General features: G+C 41.8%; 1 protein-coding gene across 2 annotated transcripts in view; it reads right to left on the bottom strand.

Annotated features, from left to right (window-relative positions):
* The window catches only part of B3GLCT (beta 3-glucosyltransferase), a 126,227-nt gene that overhangs the window by 102,637 nt on the left and 2,359 nt on the right, over nucleotides 1-21,231 (bottom strand). For both annotated transcript variants that reach the window (XM_041765842.1, XM_041765841.1), the window contains exon 2: nucleotides 8,893-8,942. In XM_041765842.1, the coding sequence (XP_041621776.1) occupies nucleotides 8,893-8,942 (50 nt within the window). The remainder of the gene's footprint in view (nucleotides 1-8,892; nucleotides 8,943-21,231) is intronic.

Here is a 21,231-nt window from a genome sequence, read left to right as displayed (position 1 = left end):
GCCACTAAATCTGCCATCCTCCCTGTCTTCTCCAGCAAACGAGGAAAAGAATTTTCCCTCTAATTGCCCTTTTCTGCTTCTGACTGCCATTCACTATAATTATAACAACTGGACAGTGGCAAATATCCTTCAGTTTTCTTCACAGGCTGCAACAAGAAATGCATTCATGAGCCTTTACCAACAAAATGGAGAACAGCTTCCAAGCCAAGATACAGCCACACAGAGATGTAAATTATCAGAATGCCAAAGGGATCATGACGGTAGACAGGGAGGAGAGGGAAACATAGGGCACCGTCTACCTTTGGCAGCATTTCTTGCCATTATCTTTGTCTCAAGAGTAGAAATACCACGGAGCAGAGGAGAACCTCATTGTGGTGTACTGATCTGTTGTGCCTCAGGATCAAGTGACATTTTACTTAATCCTAATGAAACATGGACTTTTTGGAAAAGCCCACTAAAAAATACTGGAATGCTCTAGCCACTTCTTTGTGCTGAACCAAAGTCAGGTTACCATCATAAGTTAGCACAGATCGACTCACTGCATCTTCCACAGTCTAACTGTCTGCCCTCGGAGAAGAAGCGCCAGCCTCAGAAACCAGAAATGCCACTGAGCAGTCACCGTTAACCTGCTGCCCACCCCTTGGCCAAGCTGCCCACTCCTTTCAAGGCCACAGCTTTGGCTGGGAAGTGAGGATCATGGAAAATTTGAAAGCTTAGATTTAAAAATAGCATTGGAGTGGGTAAAGAAAATATAGTGTATACACAATGGAATATTATTCAGCTTTAAAAAGGAAGGAAATTCTGGCACATGCTATGACACCAATGTACCTTGAAGACCTCAAGCTAAGTGAAATAAGCCAGACACAAAAAAACAAATACTGTATGATTCTACTTACAGCACAATGTGATTCATAAAAACAAAGTAGAGGGTGGTTGCCAGGGGCTGGGGAAGGAGAATTGAGAGCTGTTTAATAGGGACAGTTTCAGTTTTGTGAGACGAAAAGAGTCCTGGAGATTGTTCGCACAACAGTATGAATATACTTAATACTGCTGAACTGTACACTTAGAAATTGTTATGGTTATGGTTAATGTTATGTTTATTTTACCATAATGTTTTTAAAAAGAGAGAGCATTAGAGATTATGTAAACCAATGCTCCCCTTTTACAAATGAGACAATGGAGACTCAGAACAGGGAAAGGATTTGCCTAAAGTCCAATAGTCATTCTAGCCACAGAACCAGGATAAAAATCTAGGTCTTCTGAGTTCCTTCCAATGTTCTTTTTGCACATCCAAGTGATAATGTATGCCGTCTTTCTCCAGAGGTATTCTTCAGAAAATATGCATCAGAAGAAAGCACACTTGAGAGTGAGCTCCAAGTGATACCCACAACAAAAGTCTCCTTTAGCAATAAGCTGAAAGATTTTTACAAAATACCCTCAACTCCTTGTTTCTCAATTTACGCTGGAAATCAACTGGACTTCCTACCACATCTCTTTGTGAAACCAAAGAAAATTAACCAAAATTACAAATCTTTCCATTTGTTATTAAGCCCTGCAGCTCCAACTGGCTGAAAACAATAGCTCAGAAATGATTAACAATTGCGAATGGCTCAATTTGTAAACTGTAAAAATAAAACATCCTAGAATGGTTAAGTGAACTGAATGGAACCAAAATGGTCTTGGGCAATTTCCCCTTTGAGAAAGAAAATTAGACTAAATGAACGAATTGACAGGACATTTAAAATTCTGTCTCCAGCTTCCCTCGTGAAAATGCTTAGCTCTTCCTAAGAAGAAACACGTGGTTTGTTTTATTATCTCTGCTGCCACATGTTTCTTACACAGACTATCAGTTTCAGTCAAAATGTGCTCACTGTCAAAGTTTTGTGAGTCAACTGAATTGTTATTCAGATAGGAAAGAGATTTCTTACTCATGTATCCACCCCACAAACAGCTCTTACCCTAGCTGAGAAAAGACAAATCCAAATCACCCTTTGGTACAGGTTTTATTTATTAAGGCACGATAGATTTCAACATTCACAATCCACATATGTACTGCCTCATTTACAAATGCTCCATGAAAAGAAGACAAGACATCCTCAAAAGAATTTGATATGAAATCTTTTAAGGGACGCCTGGGTGGCTCAGCGGTTTAGTGCCTGCCTCTGGCCCTGGGGCGTGATCCTGGAGACCTGCTATCGAGTCCCACGTGGGGCTCCCCACATGGAGCCTGCTTCTCCCTCCGCCTATGTCTCTGCCTCTGCCTCTCTCTCTCTCTCTCTCTCTCTCTGATGAGTAAATAAAAATCTTTTTTAAAAAAATCTTTTAGGAAGAGAAGTAAAATGGCATCTTGTACCCAGTCGCAAACAACCAACTGCCCCCCGCCCCCCGATGTTGAATAAAATGAATTGATCAGGGGATTCCTAGGTGGCTCAGTGGTTTAGCGCCTGCCTTCGGCCCAGGGCGTGATTCTGGAGTCCTGGGATGGAGTCACACATCGGGCTCCCTGCATGGAGCCTGCTTCTCCCTCTGTGTTTCTGCCTCTCTCTCTCTCTCTCTCTCTCTCTCTCCTGAATAAATAAATAAAGTCTTTAAAAAAAGAGAATTGATCAAGATGTGTTCATCAATGGACTCAGCTATAAGCTGGTCCTTGTTTTAATTCTCCCCCCACCACTTACTAACTAGCACCTCAGTTTCTCTTCTGTAAAACGGGAATAATAATTAGAAGACCTACATCACAAGATTGCTGTGGGAGTTTCATTTGGTAATAAAATGTTGAGCATAGATAGAATCTACCTGAAGAAAATGCTCGATAGTTGTTAAATCCAACTCTGTTTCATCATGAACATCATCTATTTCATATGAAGTCAACTAACACCATAAAAGAAATTTAACTGATAAAAAGCAATAAGGTCTATTGTCCTTCTTTTTACTTTTGATTTTTTTAAAGTTCCTCTTGCAAGGCTGAGTAACATACTTCTTGTTGTTGTATCAGGTACACATTTAAATAGGGTGTGGCACTGTTTAAAGGGATGGACACACACACATAATCTTCAAAACAGCTTTTTTGAATTAGATCACCCCATCTCATAGATGAGGAAACCAAGGCAGTGAAGGTGAGTCAATCCCACAGCATATCAGTGTTAGAGAAGGGAAGTGAACCACAGTGTCCAACTCTATCCCTCCATCACCCAGGGCACAACGTCATAAGCCACCACAGGCAAAAGTGCAAAAGTGCAAGCTGAAGCATATACATGGCCATGGTTGAGGCAGCATCAAAGCCTGAAGCATAAGCCAGGGGGTGGCGGGGGGCCGGGGGGTGGGGAGCAGGTTCCCCTGAGAGCTGAGCTAGGTCAGAGTCCAGGTCAGTGCCAGGGACCAGGAACCTAGGAGAGGAACCTTGGCCCAGAGGGCAGGCCCCAGGAGGTACAACAGGGCACTGGCCGCACCCAAAATTTGGATGTGAAGCCCTGATGCCAACCAGGGAGTCTGAACATTACATGGGGTGGGCCCCCCTCCCTGAGCGGGGCTGCCTGCCTTCTAGAGAGAGCCCTGCCTGGGCCCCTAAAGCCAGCAGTGAGGTGAGGGGGACAGAAGGTGGCTCTTCCTGAGCAGCATGGGGGAGACCAGCCCTCATGGACAATCAACTAATGATAATCCCAAATTACCATGGTTGTTGTTAAAAGCCTTAACTCCTATCTCCAGGTTCATCTACAGACCTTGGGCGACCTTAGACAAATTAATTCTTCTCTAGCTCCCAATCTCAGGTATGGTCTATAGTAGACGTTTTATCGCTGTCTCTCCTCAGGGGATTAATGGCTTTTTTTTTTTTTTTTTTGGCTCCATGGCCTAATTGCAGGTGGGGTTAAGGACATTTTTCAAGGACTTTAATACCTTTACATGAAAGATGACACTAAGATACAAGACTCACCTTATTTCTATATATATTTATATATATATGTGTGTGTGTGTGTGTGTGTGCATATATGTGTTTGTATGTGTATATATATTTAAGAAGACAGATATATATATTTCCCTATTTAAAAAGGTGAGTTAGAACCTATGCTTGAAAGTATATGCTACAATTCTCAATTCACTGTGCAAAGTTTTAATTCCCTATTAATATCACTTAGGTAGCCCTTTAAATTCATTACAAATTAGCTTTATTACTGCCAAACACACATACATGTTATAATGCACAAAGCTGCATAATATAAAATTACAGTGTGAAAAAATACAAGGATTCAGGAAATTTAGAATCTGACTTCACCTTTTAATTGCCACATGACCCCACTCAAATCATGTAACTTCTTTGAGGGTGAGTTTTCTCTGCTATAAAGGCATACCTCATTTTATTGCACTTTGCTTTAGCATGCTTTGCAGATACTGTGTTTTTTAGGAATTGAAGGTTTGTGGCAGCCCTTTGTCGAGCAAGTCCATCAGTGTCATTTTTCCAATGGCATTTGCTCCCTTTGTGTCTCTGTGTTAAAATTTAATGATTCTCATAATATTTCAAATTTTTCATTATGATTACATGTGGTTATGATGATCTTTAATGTCAGTATTGTATTTGTTTTGAGGAGCCACGAACTGCATCCATATAAGATGATAACATCAATGACAAATGTTGTGTGTGTTCCATTCCACTAACTGGCTGCTCCCCATCTCCTTCCCTCTTCTCTGGGTCCCTAGCCCCTGAGACACAACAATACTGAAATAAACCAACTGGTAATCCTACAGTGGTCTCTGAGTGTTCAAGTGAAAGGAAAAGTCACATGTGATTTAAATGATTTAAGTAATTTAAATCACTTTAAATTAAGCTTAGGAAGGAAGGCATGTTGAAAGCCTAGATAGGCTGAAAGCTAGACCTCTTGTACCAAACATTATCCAAGTTGTAAATGCAAAGGAAAAGTTCTTGGAAAAAATTAACAGTGCTACTCCACTGAACACATGAATGATAAGAAAGAGAAACCTTGCTGGTATGGAGAAATTCTGAGTGGTCTGAACAGAAGAACAAAGCAACCACAACATTCCCTTAAACCCAAGCCTAATCCAGAGCAAGGCCCTAACTTTGTCATTCTGTGAGGGCTGAGAGACATAAGGATACTGTAGAAGAAAAGTCTGAAGCTGGCAGAGGTTGGCTCACAAGGTTTAAGGGAAGAAGCCAGCTCTAGAACATAAAGTACAAGGTGAAGCAGCAAATGTTGGTATAGAAGCAATAGCAAGTTATCCAGAATTATCTAGCTAAGTTAATTAATGGAGATGGCTACACTACATAAGAGGTTCTTCATAGAAAAAACAGCCTTCTAGTGGAAGAAAATGCCATTGAGGACTTTCATAGCTACAGAGGAGAAGTCAATGCTTGGCTGTAAGGTTTCAAAGGACTGACTGACTCTCTTTTTTAGGGGCAAATGCAGCTGATGACTTGAAGCTGAATCCAATGCTCACTGACCATTCTGAAAATCCAAGGGCTCTTAAGAATTATGCTAAACCTACTCTGCCTGTGCTCTATAAATGGAACAACAAAGCCTGGATAACAGCTCATCTGTTTACAACATGGTTTACTAAATATTTGAAGCACACTGTTGAGACCTACTGCTCAAAAAAAATTTTCCTTTCAAAATATTACTGCTCATTGACAATGCACCTGGTCACCCAAGAGTTCTGATGGAGACAATGAGATGAATGTTATTTTCATGCATGCTGACACAACATCCATTCTACAGCCAATGAATCAAAGAGTTTTTGACTTTCAAGTCTTATCTAAGAAACACATTTCATGGCTAAAATCAAAAACTCAAGAAACAAATGTTGGCAAGGATGAAGAGAAAAAGGAACCCTCATGCACCGTTAGTGGAAATGCAAACTGTTTACAGCCACTATTGAAAACAGTATGGAGGTTCCTCAAAAAACTAAAAATACAATTACCTTATGATCCAGCAACCGCACCACTGGGTATTTACCCAGAGAATAAAAAACACTAATTCAAAAGGAGGACGATAGATAGATAGATAGATAGATAGATAGATAGATAGATAGATAGATATCCCTATGCTTACTGCAGCATTACTCACAATAGCCAAATTATGGAAGCAACCCAAGTGCCATCATTAAATGAATAAAGATGTGGTGTATATATTCAATGGAACATTAAGCCATAAAAAGAATGAAATCTTTCCATTTGCAACAACATGGATGGAGCCAGAGTGTATGATGGTAAGCAAAATAAGCTAGTCAGAGAAAGACAAATACCATATGATTTCATTCATATGTGGAATTTAAGAACAAATGAACAAAGGGGAAAAAAGAGACAAAACAAGAAACAGAAAAAAGTCTTCACTATAGAGAACAAACAGATGGTTACCAGAGGGGAGATGGGTAGGGAGATAGGGGAAATGGGTGAATGAGATTAAGAGTATACTTATCTTGATGAGCACTGAGTAATACATGGAATCGTTGAATTGCTACATTGTACATGTGAAACCATATGACTTCTGTATATTAACTAAACTGGAATGAAAATTCTTTAAAATTAAAGATAAATAAATAAAAAGAAACACATTTCATAAGGCTAATGACCTCGTAATGATTCTCTGATGGATCTGGGCAAAGAAGATTCTACCTGTTATAAAGAATACTCAGGATTCATGATAAGAGGTCAAAATATGAACGTTAGCAGGAGTTTGCAAGAAGTTGATGCTAACCCTTGTGGGTGACTTTAAGGGATTCAAAACTTCAGCAGAGGCAGTAACTAACTACATTTGTCAAGGAAATAGCAAGAGGACTAAAATTAGAAGTGGCACTGGTGGGGGAGATGGGCAAAATGGATGAAGGGGAGTGAGAGGTACGGGCTTCCAGTTATACAATGAATAAGTCATAGGGATAAAAGGCACAGCACAGGGAATAGAGTCAATGGTATTACAGTAGTGTTGTATGGTGACAGATGGGAGCTACACTTGTGGGGAGCACAGCAGAATGTACAGACTTGTCTACTCAGTATGTTGTACACTTGAAAGTAATGTAACAGTATGTGTCAACTCTAATTCATTTTTTTTAAAAAATGGGCCCATCTCATGATCAAACTTGAACAGATGAGGAGTTGCTTCTCATGGATGAGCAAAGAAAGTGGCTTCTTGAGATGGAATCTACTCCTGGTGAAGACACAGTAAAGATTGTTGAAATGACAACAAAGGGTTTAGAAAGTACATCAACTTAGGATATAAAACAACAGCAGATGTCTGAGAGGACTGACTCCAGTTTTGAAAGAAGTCCTATTGCGGAAGGCTATCAAACAACATCACACATTACAGAGAAATCATTGGTGAAAGGAAGAGTGAATTGATGGGGCAAACTTTATTGTTGTCCATTTTAAGAAATTGCCACTGCCACCCCAGCCTTCAGCAACCACCACACAGCTCAGTCAGTAGCTACTGACACTGAGGCAAGAGCTGGTGGAGGCACCAGCAAAAAGATTATGACTCGCTAAAAGCAAAAGTGGTGGAGTGATGGTTAGCATTTTTTTGTTAGCAATAAAGTACTTTACATTTGAGGTATATGCTTTAACCATGCTATTGCACACTTGACAAGCTACAATATAGTATCAACACAACTTTCATTATGCAGTGAAAACCAAAAAATTCATTTGACTCGCTTTATTGCAGTATTCACTTTACTGGAGTGGTCTGGAACCAAACCCACTAGCCCCGAGGTATGCCTATACATGGGAATATTTGTTTGCTTAGCAATTGAGATCATTGAGGATCACTGGGAAAATCAAATTAAGTGAAATGTCGGAAAATGTTTTATTAAACACAAAGGATCTTAAAACCAAAGGAAATCATTATTATTGTTCCTGTATAGGAAACCTACAATACAGTTAGAACAGATAATACTCTGTTGACAAAAGAGACTTCCTATTAAAAAATGTTTTTACACTAATTGTGGGATAAAAAAAATAAAGTCAACTGAGCCTTAACTAATATGATAAAGACAACTGTTATTCTTTTTTTTAATAAAATATTTTATTTATTTATTCATGAGAGACAGAGAGAGAGGCAGAAGCAGAAACACAGAGTGGGGAAGCAGGTCCCTTTCAGGGAGCCCAATGTGGGACTCGATCCCGGGACTCCAGGATCAAGCCCTGGGCCAAAGGCGGACGCTAAACCAATGAGCCACACAGGCATCCCAAGACAATTGATATTCTTTAACTACCGTTTCTCATTTAAAAAAATATATTGTTTCTCTTTCTCACCTACTAAACTCATCTAATGCAAAGCCTAAATGGTAAACTCTAGGTGAAGTTCTTGAACATAATCAATGATGAAAAAGCAGCAGCTCTGAGATCTGGGTAAGTGTTGTCCTATCTCCATTGGTCTCCTAGGGTCCATCCGAGGTTGCTGGGTACAACTGTGCAAGGAGCCTGGAAGTCACCTTTGGGGTCTCTTACACAGTGCCACCTTCAGGGAGAAGGATACTCAGGCTCTTGTGACCCCGGGGACATAGCCTAAGACTACTTTCTCAGACTGGGAAAATGAAGCCCAAGTTTAGATGCAATCAGACTAGAGAAAACCACAGTATCCAAGCAAGCTTCTAAAATGTCTTACTCCATTTCAAAATACTTTTTCTTAAAATGAAATATGAAACCTACTTGGTCTGCTTTAACTATTTTTTTCTTTTTTTTTTTTTTTTTTTTTTGCTTTAACTATTAAAGGGTTTTTTTTTTTCATCAACCTTATCTGTAGGTTGCCACTAGGGATTAAAAATCTATGTTGACCAACATTTCATTAATTCATTAAAAAAATTGGTAACTATTGAAAGATGAAATTATTATAGCTCCCATTAAAAAAAATACGAATGAATCTCCGACAGGAAGAGTAAATTTGATGAGAAAAGTACCTTAGATTGCTTGACCTCTTTCTTTGTATCTTCAGAAACCAAAGCAAAAGCTGGAAAAGAGAAAACATTTTTACATGAAAATTATCAATCAGGATTCATTCTCACATTCAATACTGGTGCTTAAAATAAGGAAAAAGGAGTACTTCAATAAGACACACTTTGCTCATTTTTAAAAGCAGCTGCATTGCTACAAACCAGCACCGCAGGCCACCTTCATCACTGGACCTGAAATTATTCGTCGGTGGGGAGCCAACGTGCTTAGGCTACCAGCTTAAAAAATACTACATCAAAGAAATTAGAATCTATATACTGTTTTGTGTCTACGGGTACAAAGTACACCTTCTTCGCAACCTCGATTCTGGGAAGGGGAATTCCCGAGAATCCAGAGGGAAGCAGTACAATTCCTACTCACATAATCACTGCCAGAGCCTGGCAGGCAACAGAGCTAAATCTGGGGCAAGCTTTCAGTTTCAGGGGCGGCCAGGTTAGGAGTGGGGTGCAGATAATGCTGCCACATGCAGGCAGGAGGTAACAGAGCCCACTACGGCGATGTAGCCAAGAGAGTCAGGGAGTTAAAATCATTCTCTATTTAGAATGATTTAATGTTTTGAGTTGGAGCCCATAAACAGATAAAGATATCCCTACAGACACACCTGGGCTCTACATTTAGAAGAAGAACAAGAAAAACAAAACAACATGACAGAAACACTTGGAAAATACAAAGCAAAATAAACCCAATAGTCAGGAAGGTTAAGTGGACAAAAAAATAACATACTTTAATTTTATAGTGCATGCCTCCTGAAGGGCTAAGAGGAAAACACCTCATAGAGTCTGCTTTCTCTAATTAGCATCCCCAGGAGAAAATGGGCAATGGCATAGGGCAGTAATGTACTAAAAGTGCAGGACAGCTGATTCCATGAAACAGTAGTATCATACAAGGAGTTTCAGCAGTAGGTTTCCCCCATGTAACAGAAGAGACCCTCCTGAGAAGCAACAGACCACCTCCCCCATTCAGAACCCCCCTCTGGTCCCTCCCCACCCTGAAGCCCAGACAGCCACTGCCTCAAATTCTCTCTCCACATAACACATGCTCAAAGGAAATAATCGAAAACATTCACACTAAGAAGCAAATGACTGACGTCATTTAATCATTTCCATTTCTGGGATGACATTTCAAAAGGCAGGGTGGAACTGAAATGTAAGCCAAAGGAACCTCTATGTGTAGAATTTAGTTAACAGCAGGTGTTACAGGAGGCCTCCCTGAGACCACCTCATATAAACAATAAATCCCCAACTCCACCCCTCCTTACCTTCCCCACTTTTTCTTTTCCTCCAGAGCACTTACCACCACTAATATAATACGTATTGATGTGTTTTTTGCTTGTCTTACTTATTAGTTTATTGTAAGCTCCATGAAGGCAGGAATGTGATTTTATTTACCATCTGCCCCATATCTAGAACACAGCCAGCACACAGAGGACATCAATAAATATTTATCAAATGAATGAATCAATGAATGAATAAATGCAAGTCTTTACAATGGTGCTGGGATCCCATTATTCCCATTATTTACAGGCTGTTTACTCCTTCTTCTAGGTAGCATCCACCAAGCAAAATAAAGGAATTTAGTGTGTCCTCCAACACCAACTTATTCTCAGGAGTGTCTGATCTGCTTTATCATTTTATACTTACACACACACACACACACACACACACACACACACACACATAGAGAGAGAGACACACAGACAAAATAAGGCAACCACAAAGCCCAAATCATCATTAAATTCTAAGAAGAAAGGAGAGATTTAACCCCAAACACCATTTTAAATTCTTCTGGGTATTTAATTCTTTGGTTTTGTCATATTTTATTTCCTCCAAACTAGCATGCATACTTAAAGCCCTCAAGAAGATACCAAAAATAGAACTATTAATGAATAGTATATAGGGAAGTCACCACACATTAATATCACTCAGCACCACAGATTTCCAAGAGAGAACATTCCAACAACTTGCAGGATACAAAAACCGTGGTCAATCTAAGTAAGACACAACTCTAAGTTCAAAATCCTTCTCTGCTGACTCCATCAATTCTTAATTTCAAACAGACAGTCAAAGCTCTCTGGGCTAGAATTCCTTCTTTCGTCAAGATAAAAAAACCTTCTCGGTTTAACACGTTCAGTGACTCATCATCTAATAACCAGGATTTAGTCTTTCCTCACTTTTTTTGCAGGCCAGATGGCTATGTAAAAAGAAGAGTATGTCAACATGAAAGCCCTTTAGAATGTAGACTCTATACTGAAGAAAACATGTCTTTATTTGGTATTGGTTCTGAGAGTTACTAACACATCGCCTTTCATAAGCAAGCAACTAATGTCATTTGACAATGTTTCATGTAAGAATTATATGGAGGGAAGACATTCCCAATAAAATAAGTGAATTCCACAAATCCTCCTTGTCATAATCAAGATAGCATACCCCAATCCATGCAACACTTAAATGAAGAGTAAACTAGGTTTAGTTCCCATTGAAAATACAAAGGCCTAAAGTTAAAATATCCTTAAACACACACACACACACACACACACACACACACACACACACACACAGAGGGACGCCTGGGTGGATCAGTGGTTGAGCGTCTGCCTTTGGCTCAGGGCATGATCCTAGGGTCCTGGGATCAAGTCCCACATCAGCCTCCCCACAGGGAGCCTGCTTCTCCCTCTGCCTATGTCTCTGCCCCTCTCTCTGTGTGTCTCTGATGAATAAATAAATACAATCTTTAAAACACACACACACACAACTGTCATTTGTCCCGATCACACTCTGCTGTGAAATTAAGAACTCCTTTTTTCCCCATGACAGAAATAAAGTAGACAATATTTAAAGCAATAACAAGGAGGTGCCTGGCTGGCTCAGTGAGTAGAGCATGTGACTCTTGATCTTGGAGTCATGAGTTCAAGTTCCACACTGAGCATGGAACTTACTTAAAAAATAAACAAGTAAAGCAATAAAGTAAGAAATGTATCAGTTACTTTTAGGTATAAGAGTAAATCATATGGCAAGATAAGCCTCATTTAATATTTACAGAAATACTAGTTGGTTTTATCTTTATGTTTCTACAATCTAAATAAAACAAATCACCAAGGAACCAAGTGCATTTTGAAGGCACAGAATATGCTATGCCACTAATAAACCCAATCTTAAAATAATGAATCCTTTACAAAATTCCCACCAACAAAATCCTGGCTTTCATAGTTGCTGCAAATGCAGGAGAAATGGTAAAATTAAAGAAGAAAGTGAGAAAAATCAGCAAGTGAAGAAATTACCTGTCACCTTCAATGACCCTAATAAGAACACACAGTGGGGCTTTAACACAGCGTGCCTGAGAGGTGGGGGTAAGGAGGAGGGAGGAAATGATCCCCCAACTCTGCCAAAGGGAGTGGCCACCTGGGGCTGGATGTTTGCTGTTTAGCTTCATACTAATTTCCAGAGTCAGTGGGGAAAAAATATTCTTGAAAGCTTGGCCTTAATGTGCACTTGGAGAACTATTCCAAGGTAAATCATGTTCTTATATGCCAAACTGCTGTTTAAAAGTAATTTTCCCTTTTCTATTTTCAACATGAATTCCTGTGAATTGCTACAGGGAACTATATTTAAAGTGCAAATCAGGACGGGCAATAGAAATAAGACCTTTCCGAGATAACTTTAAATAATTCAAGCTAACTAATGTGTTAGCACACCTATTCTAAGAGATAAATCAAGATTTTACAAGTAACCTGGGACTAAGATTTATAGGCCAGCCTAAGCCCCCAGAGTGCCAGAAAACTGGAGAGGAATTAATTGCAACATATTTAAGCAACACTAATCAAGTTTCTTTTCTTTTTCCTGGGAGGGAGCGAAGGACCCCATGCCCATGCAGGAAAGATGAGTGTACCTCCTAGCTCCTAACTCCATTTTGTTCCTAGTCCCTGGTATGTCCTCCCAGATTCTCCCAGGAACATCCATCATAGAAACCGTGTTAAACACAAAAAAAAAAAAAAAAAAAAACCACTGAGACACTAAATAACCTCAGTCAGAGGGGTGCTGCCAGGATTAAGTGAGATAATGGACACAGCATTTAGCGTGCAGCTCAGCATATTAAAAGCTCAGGAGATGCTGCAATGATGCCGCTGGTGGTGCAATGATCACTGTCAGTCTGGGCGGTGTCTAGGTGGTCGCGGGCCCTACGCTGAAGCCGGGAGGGAGGAAATGAAAGTGGGTGTCCCCAGCCCCACCATCCAGAACAAAGCCCCAGCACACCCCCCGGAAGCTTGCAGCCAGGACCCCTGCGAGGCCCAGGGTCTCATACTGGCTCTGCCCCACATTTCCTTTTGACACACTGTGAGAGGGAGCCTGTGGGGCTTCACTCGCTTTCCTGTGACCTACTTACAAAATGTTTCACCCAGCACAGCTCCTCCCCGAGTGGCTCCAGCTCCCCAGAGCTTTCCAGGCTGAATTCCAGGTGGTCCAGAGGAGGGGAGGCCCAAAGCGCCAGGATGCACAGCCCACAGACCATTTACTTAGCTCTGATTACCTGCTTTGAAGATAATCCATGGCAGCAGAGCTACAGGGAAACAACAAACGCATCGACCCAGCGATGGGGACCGAGCCTGCCTTTCCTTCCTCCTCTTCAGACAAATCTGCTGTCCCTGGGGTGGTGCACATGCTGGGCACCAGCTCCATCCACGTACCTTGAGGCACCACTGCGCAATCTGAGGATGGAGCCCCCACCTTCTCGCACTCCACATGGGCCCAGGACACAACCAGCCCTGACGTGCAGCCACAGATCAAATGATTTAGCATGCGTTACATTTCTAGAACAGGGCCTGGCACATGCTAAATGCTTTGGGCCTTAGCAGCTATTGTCATTACTATTAGTTTACATTTTCATTTGTGCAACAGAAAATCAGAGAGTGGCTGTGTTTACTAGTGCCACATGTCATGCTAGGGGCTAGATAAGATGAAGCAGCAGCTGCCCAAGGAGCTAAGTGACACACAGGTCCCTTGGTCAACAACCAAGCCCTCAAGTGTCCACTCTAATGACTGTCATTCTAACGGAAGTCCCTAAGGGAGCACCTAGGGTGGGAACAGAGAGCATCTTACCCAAGGCAGGGCAGCAGAGGGAAGGGGAGGCTTCCAGAGACCTAAGCACTACTTGTACCAAGCTCAACGTCATGATTGGGGCAGTATATTCTAGGCAGCAGAGACTTCAGGTTACAAGAGCAAGGAGGCCTGGAAATAGGCTTCTGCAACAAAGCTTGGTTAACAGTCCAGTATACCCAGAGCACTGACACCTGAAGGGAGAGAGTACTGGCACATGGACACCTAGGGGCAGGAGAGACAGGGAGGCACAGATATATGGGGGAGGGAAGTGCTGGGGCACGGACACTTGTGGTGGAGGGGAGAGACTAGGGCACAGATACTTGGGGAAGTGGAGTAACTGGGGCTAGAGATGAGACAATAGAGGCCGTATTATGAAAGGGGTCAGTGTTAGTCAGAGTCTGTTTTTATTGTGAGGGCCATGAAAAGCTTCTAAGAAAACCAATGCCATGCTGAAATGTGTGTCTTAGACAGGTTTGTAGAGTAGCATCGGGTGGGCTGTGGAGGGACAAAAAAACAAGGCATAAACATGCCACCTGGGAAGCTCATGGAGCCAGGTAATGAGGTAAGAGAAGGAATTCAGGTGAGGCACTGCCGGGGCACAGCAGGTTGTGAGCAAAAGCAGGTGTTGAGCCATTAAAGCAGCAGAACCTACAGGCTATGAGCAGACCCTACCAGTGATGGGGTGGGGAAGGGAAAGTCCGGAGGGGCCGGTGAGGCAGAGAGAGCAGTGTGGGTGAGTTGGGGTTTCAGAGGGAGTGGCTAGGTATGCACCAGGGCCCTTCACAAGCTGGAGAATGAAGTAAGGGGAGCAGAAAAGTCAGCTTAGTTCCCAATATCCTGAGATGCTGGGGACATTCAAGGCGATATATCCAGCCCTAGCCTGTACCCAGGTCAAGAGGAGAGGTGCCAACAGTGTCCCCACAGTCCAAGGGAACCAAAGCCACAAGACTAGATGGAAAGACAGGAGCGAGGGAACTCCAACATTTCAGGACACAACTGTAAAGATATAAAAAATAGTGAAAGGGAATAAAGGGGAAAGGAGAAAAAATGAGTGGGAAATATCAGAAAGGGAGACAGAACATGAGAGACTCCTAACTCTGGGAAACGAACTAGGGGTGGTGGAAGGGGAGGTGGGCGGGGGGGTGGGGGTGACTGGGTGACGGGCACTGAGGGGGGCACTTGAGGGGATGAGCACTGGGTGTTTTCTATATGTTGGCAAATTCAAGACCAATAAAAAATAAATTTATAAAAAAAAAAGATGACAAAAATGAATGGCCAGGCAGAGAGAAGCTAGAAAGATGGCAGTAGTTTAAGGAGTTTATAAGATTTTCTTTTAAGGCGTTCTCTCCCTAAAGCTTCTTAAGTGCAATGGGAAGGGGCTGCAGTACAGGAGACCTGGCCTCCAGGCCCCACTGCACTAGGAGGACTAGCACAGCACGCTGGTCAGGTACACAGAATCTAGACTCACACCTCGTGCCATCAAATCTAGGCTCTGCCACTTAGTAGCTAGGTGCCATAGGGCCAGTGACTTGAGCTCTCAGGGTCTTTGCCTCCATCCCTGTAAAACGGGGTAACAAAACAAGAATGAAGTAAGTTGGTGCATGTACAGGTTCAGGACAGTACCCAGCCTATGGGAAGAAAGAGTTTTGCTCAGGTACCAAAGAGCAAATTCAGGAAGTGATGTGCTGCACTGGGGAGGATGCCCCACAATTCCGCAAGGAGACAGCTGAACATCATTTAGGGCCAGGGAACTGCTATGCCCCATTCCATGGGTTCTGCACCATTTACTAGGTGATCCACCAAGAGAAGTGATGGCGGGTTTTGTTTTTGTTGTTTTTTTTTTTTTGGCGGGGGGGCGGGGGCGGGCCTCTCCTCAAGTGTGGCAGTGAGCGCACAGACATGATAGTCCTCTTTTGAGCCGCTCAGTATCTACCCCTATTGATCCTACTCCACCTGAAACACATCCTCTGTTTTATCAAAAAAAGTCAATGGGAAAAAAGAGGTTGGAATACAAATTTTTCTTCACTTGGTAAACAAACTTGGCCAGGACCAATATATTCTCTGTGCCGGAGGGTAAATGTACTTATAGGAAGGGCAGTAAATAGAAAATATAAAGAAATAGGAAATAATTGTGTATTTTAGAAAGAAAAAGGTCATTTTTGCTTCTTTGGTTCATATCTCATTTAAACAAATACTATGAAGACCCATATGCCAACTGAAACAGAGGTTCGGGGGAGAGATGCAAAACACCACCCTCATAAGCATGTTTCATAGGCTGAGTCATAGGTAAGGGGCAGAAGAATCCCTGGCCACCCAACCCACTCCAGAACAAACTCAACCACAAAAAAAATCAGCACTTCATATAATTCCTTTGCATTGTAAGAGTAGTACTCAATAATTAGGTGTCAAACTAACTTAAAAAATACAATCTATGCTTAAATTTGGGGTATCTTATTTCTGCAACACAAAAAGTGGTTTTAGAAGCTCTCCCTGTCAGTACCACTGAATCCATGGGAGCCACAGTCTGAGATGTCCTAATGCTGTTAGGAACTTGTCAACTGTCCAAACACCTTTGCTCTAACGACTTAATCTCTAGTTCTTGAGACTCCTGCTGCCCCTGCTACACCCCCTCCAGTAGCATTTGAAAACCTGCCAGTTCCAAAAGGATGCTGGAACCAGAGAAAAACTGCTTAGTTTGAATTCTGGGGTTTCTGGTTCCTTTCCCAAGGAGATGAAATATCTGAGCAGGACACATCAGGTCTCAAATCCACGCTTTGCTGTCTCCAAAACATCTCCTTATTTCATTTTAAAGACAAAGCAACCAGCAATCATCTTTACATTGTACAGATACATAAGGAAATATCTAGCAAGAGTCCCAGTTTATACCTGGGCCTCGGGTGGCCCAGGCAGGGTTCCTGCACCTGCCAGCACACAAGACCCACGTGGGGCCTTACAAAAATGCAAATCCACAGGCCTCCTCTCAGATCTTTTGAGCCAGAAAAATCTAGAGCTAGGATGCCCTAATCTACATTTTAACAAAGCGGCCCTTAACAAAGGGAATTCTTCAAGACACTAAGGTGATTCTCCTGTGTGCTGACACACTGGGGTGCATAACTAGCCAGATGCTCAAGGGAAGGGAACAGAGCTATTTATCCAACAGGCCTTGGCCATTAACCTTCCTTTACTTCATTCACCTCATAAATGAAGAGCCACCCTCAAGGATCTAGAGAAGATAAATTCAGCATGATGTGTAAAGAGCCTCGAGCATCCTAGAGCAAGCAATGATGTAAACTAAAACATATCACCTTTACAGACCATAAAATATTCTTTTAGAAGTGAAAATAAGTCATATCCCTAGGAGAAAATAGCATTGCTATAATTGAGATACATTCAAATCTTATTCGATGGTACCTTTACTCGTGTTTTTGTGTGTGTAAAACCTATAGCTTTATATCATACAGATAAAAACTATTTTCTGCCCCAGCTTCTACCAAATCTTGTGTACACACAAATTTTGAATAAGAGCTCAAATGGATTTACTTTGACAATTAAGACTCTACTCTTTAAAAAAAAAAAAACTTAAAAATCTACTCAAATTGCTCCCAAATATCTCTGCAGTCGACCTCTCCAATGAGCTCCAGACCCACAAATCTAACTGCCCACCTGAAATGGCACCTTAACATCTCACATCCCCCCAAACTCAATTTGTCCAAATTGAATTCCTCATCCTCACCTCAAATTAAAAGTAAACTTTAGAAACAGTGTCTGGGTACTTCATGCCACTGAACTGTATACCTCTAAATGGTTAAAAGAAATTTTAGGTTACTTAACTACAATTTTTTAAAAATGTTTAAATCTGGTCCTTCTCCATTAGCGCCTGTATCAGTAAACAGCACCAGTAGCCACCCACAGCTCATGAGAAAAGCCTGATTCATCCGTGACCCCCTCCTTTCTCTCGGCCCACTGTACCCATCAACTGCCATGTCTCAGAGACTCTTAATCATCTCTCGCGTAGTTAGTTCTAGCAGCCTCCTCACTGGTCCCACGCATCCACACTGGCCCCCTCTAATCCCTGTTCTCTACAGGACAATCAGAGTGAGTTTCTAAAACGGGAAGTTAAATCATGTCACTGTCCTATTATAGCCCTTCAGCCACTTCCCACTGCTCTAAGGACAAAGTCCAAGAGCCTTATGCTTCTCTGGGAGACCCTGCTTTGCCTGAGCCCTACTAAACTTCTCTGCCCCTCTCTGGACCTCTCCAGTCCTGTCTTTTCTCCATTGTATCCCTCCTGCAAAAACTTCCTGCCCCTGCTGGGCATATGCCCGTCCTCCCCTAACTGATTTCTGCTTCTCTTTCAGGTCTGAGTTCCCATATCCCTTCCTCCAAGATCCCTTCCTTGAGCCCCTACTCCAAGATTTCTCAACCCGGAACCCAACACTATTGACACTAGACCAGATCTCTGATTCTTTGGAGGAGAGGTTGTTCTGTACACTGGAAGGATGTTCAGCAGCACCCCAGCCCCAGATGCTAGTAGCAATTCCCTGCCAAATCATCCCCCTGACAACCAAAAAGTCTCTAGCCATTGTCCAATGTTCCCTGAGGGGCAAGATCAACCCCCCAGTAGAGAACCACCATTCCAGACTCCAGGCTAAAGCCCTTTATCTCGCTGCCAAGCATTCTCACAGTATCCCCAAACTCCCCGGCCAGGCACTGAGCACAATGCAATTTGTTTCTGTGTGGTGTTTAATATCACCTTCCCCTCGAGACTGCATGCTCCATAGGGAAAAGCTAGACTAGATCTGTCTTCTTCCTGCATACTCCCAGTGCCTAACACATGTAGATACTCAACACTTTTTGAATAAATGAAAAAAATTCCAAGTACAGTTCTTTCTTTCTTTTAATACTATTTTTGAACTGTTAACATTTCCTAGGAGTGCAAATCAGCGCCTACACTGAATTGGGTTTCTCTGGGGAGTGGCTTAGTGAATAGAGCTTTGAAACATGGAATTAAGGGAAACTCTCAATCAATAATAGATCTGATGAACCCCTGACACTCACTAGAATTTTTCCTTTGTGTTGGGAAAGATGGAATTAACACTCCCATATACCTTTATAAAGCAAGAATCTGGCAACACCAAAGGTAGATTACCCATAATGCTACAAAGAAGCAAAACATACATTTGCAAATTCCCCATAAATAATCCCTTTGTGCCTAGAAATTATGCGTGTTTCTAATGAAAAGCAAAGCAAAACAAAACAAAAACAAAAACAAAAAAAAACCCCAAAAGCAAACAAAAACAAAAAAACCTGGCCCTTAGTCATCCAAATGAGGTCAGTTACTAGAACTTGGCTCAAGAACTCTGCTCACAATGTTTGCCTTAGAGCAAGTTAACAAAAGGGTCGGGATAGCTCCTCCCCACCCCCCACTATCCTATCTGAAACAGATGCCCCTCCATAAAGAGCTTGAAGGTTGGTTAAAGGCAAACTCCTTTGGGTCAAGCCCATGACCCATACCAACTTGGGGACCCCAGGCTACCTGGATAAGAATCTATCCAGATGGGTGAAATCTGTATCAGTCATATTTGCTTAAGAAATAAACAGGGTTTAAAACAAAAAACAAAACAAACACACACACACACACACACACACACACACACACACACACACAAAATAACCGGGGATCAGGTCTGGCTCTTGGTGTCCTAAAATGTCTAACTCACTGCAATGAAAAGAATCTGAGCAAGAACTGGACCAGAATGAAAAATCAACCCTAACTTTGGAAGATGCTAACAAATTCAATCTTGACACATACAGAGCAGAAACAGGGATAAGAACGATAAAAGTATCTTATTATTGTACCATTGGTTCAAATGAGCTTCTTCACAGATATATACATTAGCTGCTGAATGTAATAGAAAACCGAAACAATTGAGGCTTATTAAACAAGATAGAGGTTTATTTTTAATCTCTTGCAATAGAAGTCAGAAATAAGTGACCTAGGGCTGGCATGGTTTCCCACATCCATCTGGCACCTGGGTGGTGCTATCCCTTCTGTTCTACCATCCTTACCACTTGCTTCTTTCTTCAAGGTCACCTCATGGTCACAAGATAACTGCCATGGCTCCAGCCATCAGGTTTACAGACAATGGGAAAGAAGATGAAACAAAGACCAAAAAAAAAAAAAAAAAAAAAAAGGATGCACCCCAACTGGGTCAGCTACCTTTAATAAGCTTTACCAAGAGACCCACCCAAAAATCTCTACAGATAACTCAGTGGCTACCCCGGCTTTCAAGGACCACTGGGAAATGTTTTCTCACTGGACACACTGCTACCACCACCATGACATTCCTGCATCCTTCCCCTCACTCCCTATATGAATTTGTCAGCTAGCGTTGCCTTAACAGCAACCACAGACTGAGTGATTTAAACAATGGAAATGTATTCCTCACAGTTCTGGAAGCTATTAGTCCAAGATCAAGGGGCCAACAGGGCTGGCTTCTGCTGAGTCCCCTTTCCTTGGCTTATAGGTAGAAGTCTTCTTTTTTGTGTCCTTTCTCTGTTCACATGCATCCCTGGCATTTCTTCCACTTCAGAGAAGGATAAGGACATAGGTCCTGCTGGATTAGGGCCCTACCCTTAAGGCCTCATTAACCCTTAATTATCTCCTTGGAGGCTCTATCTCCAAATACAGTCACCCAACACTCCTGATTATCTAAGAGGTTTTTTAGTCTGGAAAAGAAGGAACTACAGGTTATTGAGTTGGCAGAGAGCAGTCTCTACCACAATAGAATCAGTATGTTAAAACTGTAAGAAATGGCAAAGTTCTGGTATTTTATCTAGTCTATGCCTCCTGTTTTATAGGAGAAAACCAAGCTCCAACCCACTAGAAGCCACACGGTGGCTGACGTAGAGGTGTGAATAAATCTGATTCTAGAACTGGCATTGGACTTTAAAGAACTGAAGTTGCAGTGAATTTGGTCTGTATAATCATATGGACTTAAAATAAATTTTCTATATTGACTGTCCTCCAAAAACTCAATGGGTATGCTACAGTTTGTGGTAAAAAAGCTAAAACTATACATACCCGAGTCAAACTTATAAGGGTATATTAAGAGTATTTTTAAGCAATCAACATTGTTCACATGCCTCAGAACCTGTATCATAATCTCTGTTCTAGCCGGATTCTAAGATATT

Source organism: Vulpes lagopus, chromosome 8 (genome assembly GCF_018345385.1).
Source record: "Vulpes lagopus strain Blue_001 chromosome 8, ASM1834538v1, whole genome shotgun sequence".
Lineage (NCBI taxonomy): Eukaryota > Metazoa > Chordata > Mammalia > Carnivora > Canidae > Vulpes > Vulpes lagopus.
The sequence above is the reverse complement of the archived record's forward strand: the minus strand, read 5'-3'. Positions and strand labels throughout refer to the sequence as shown.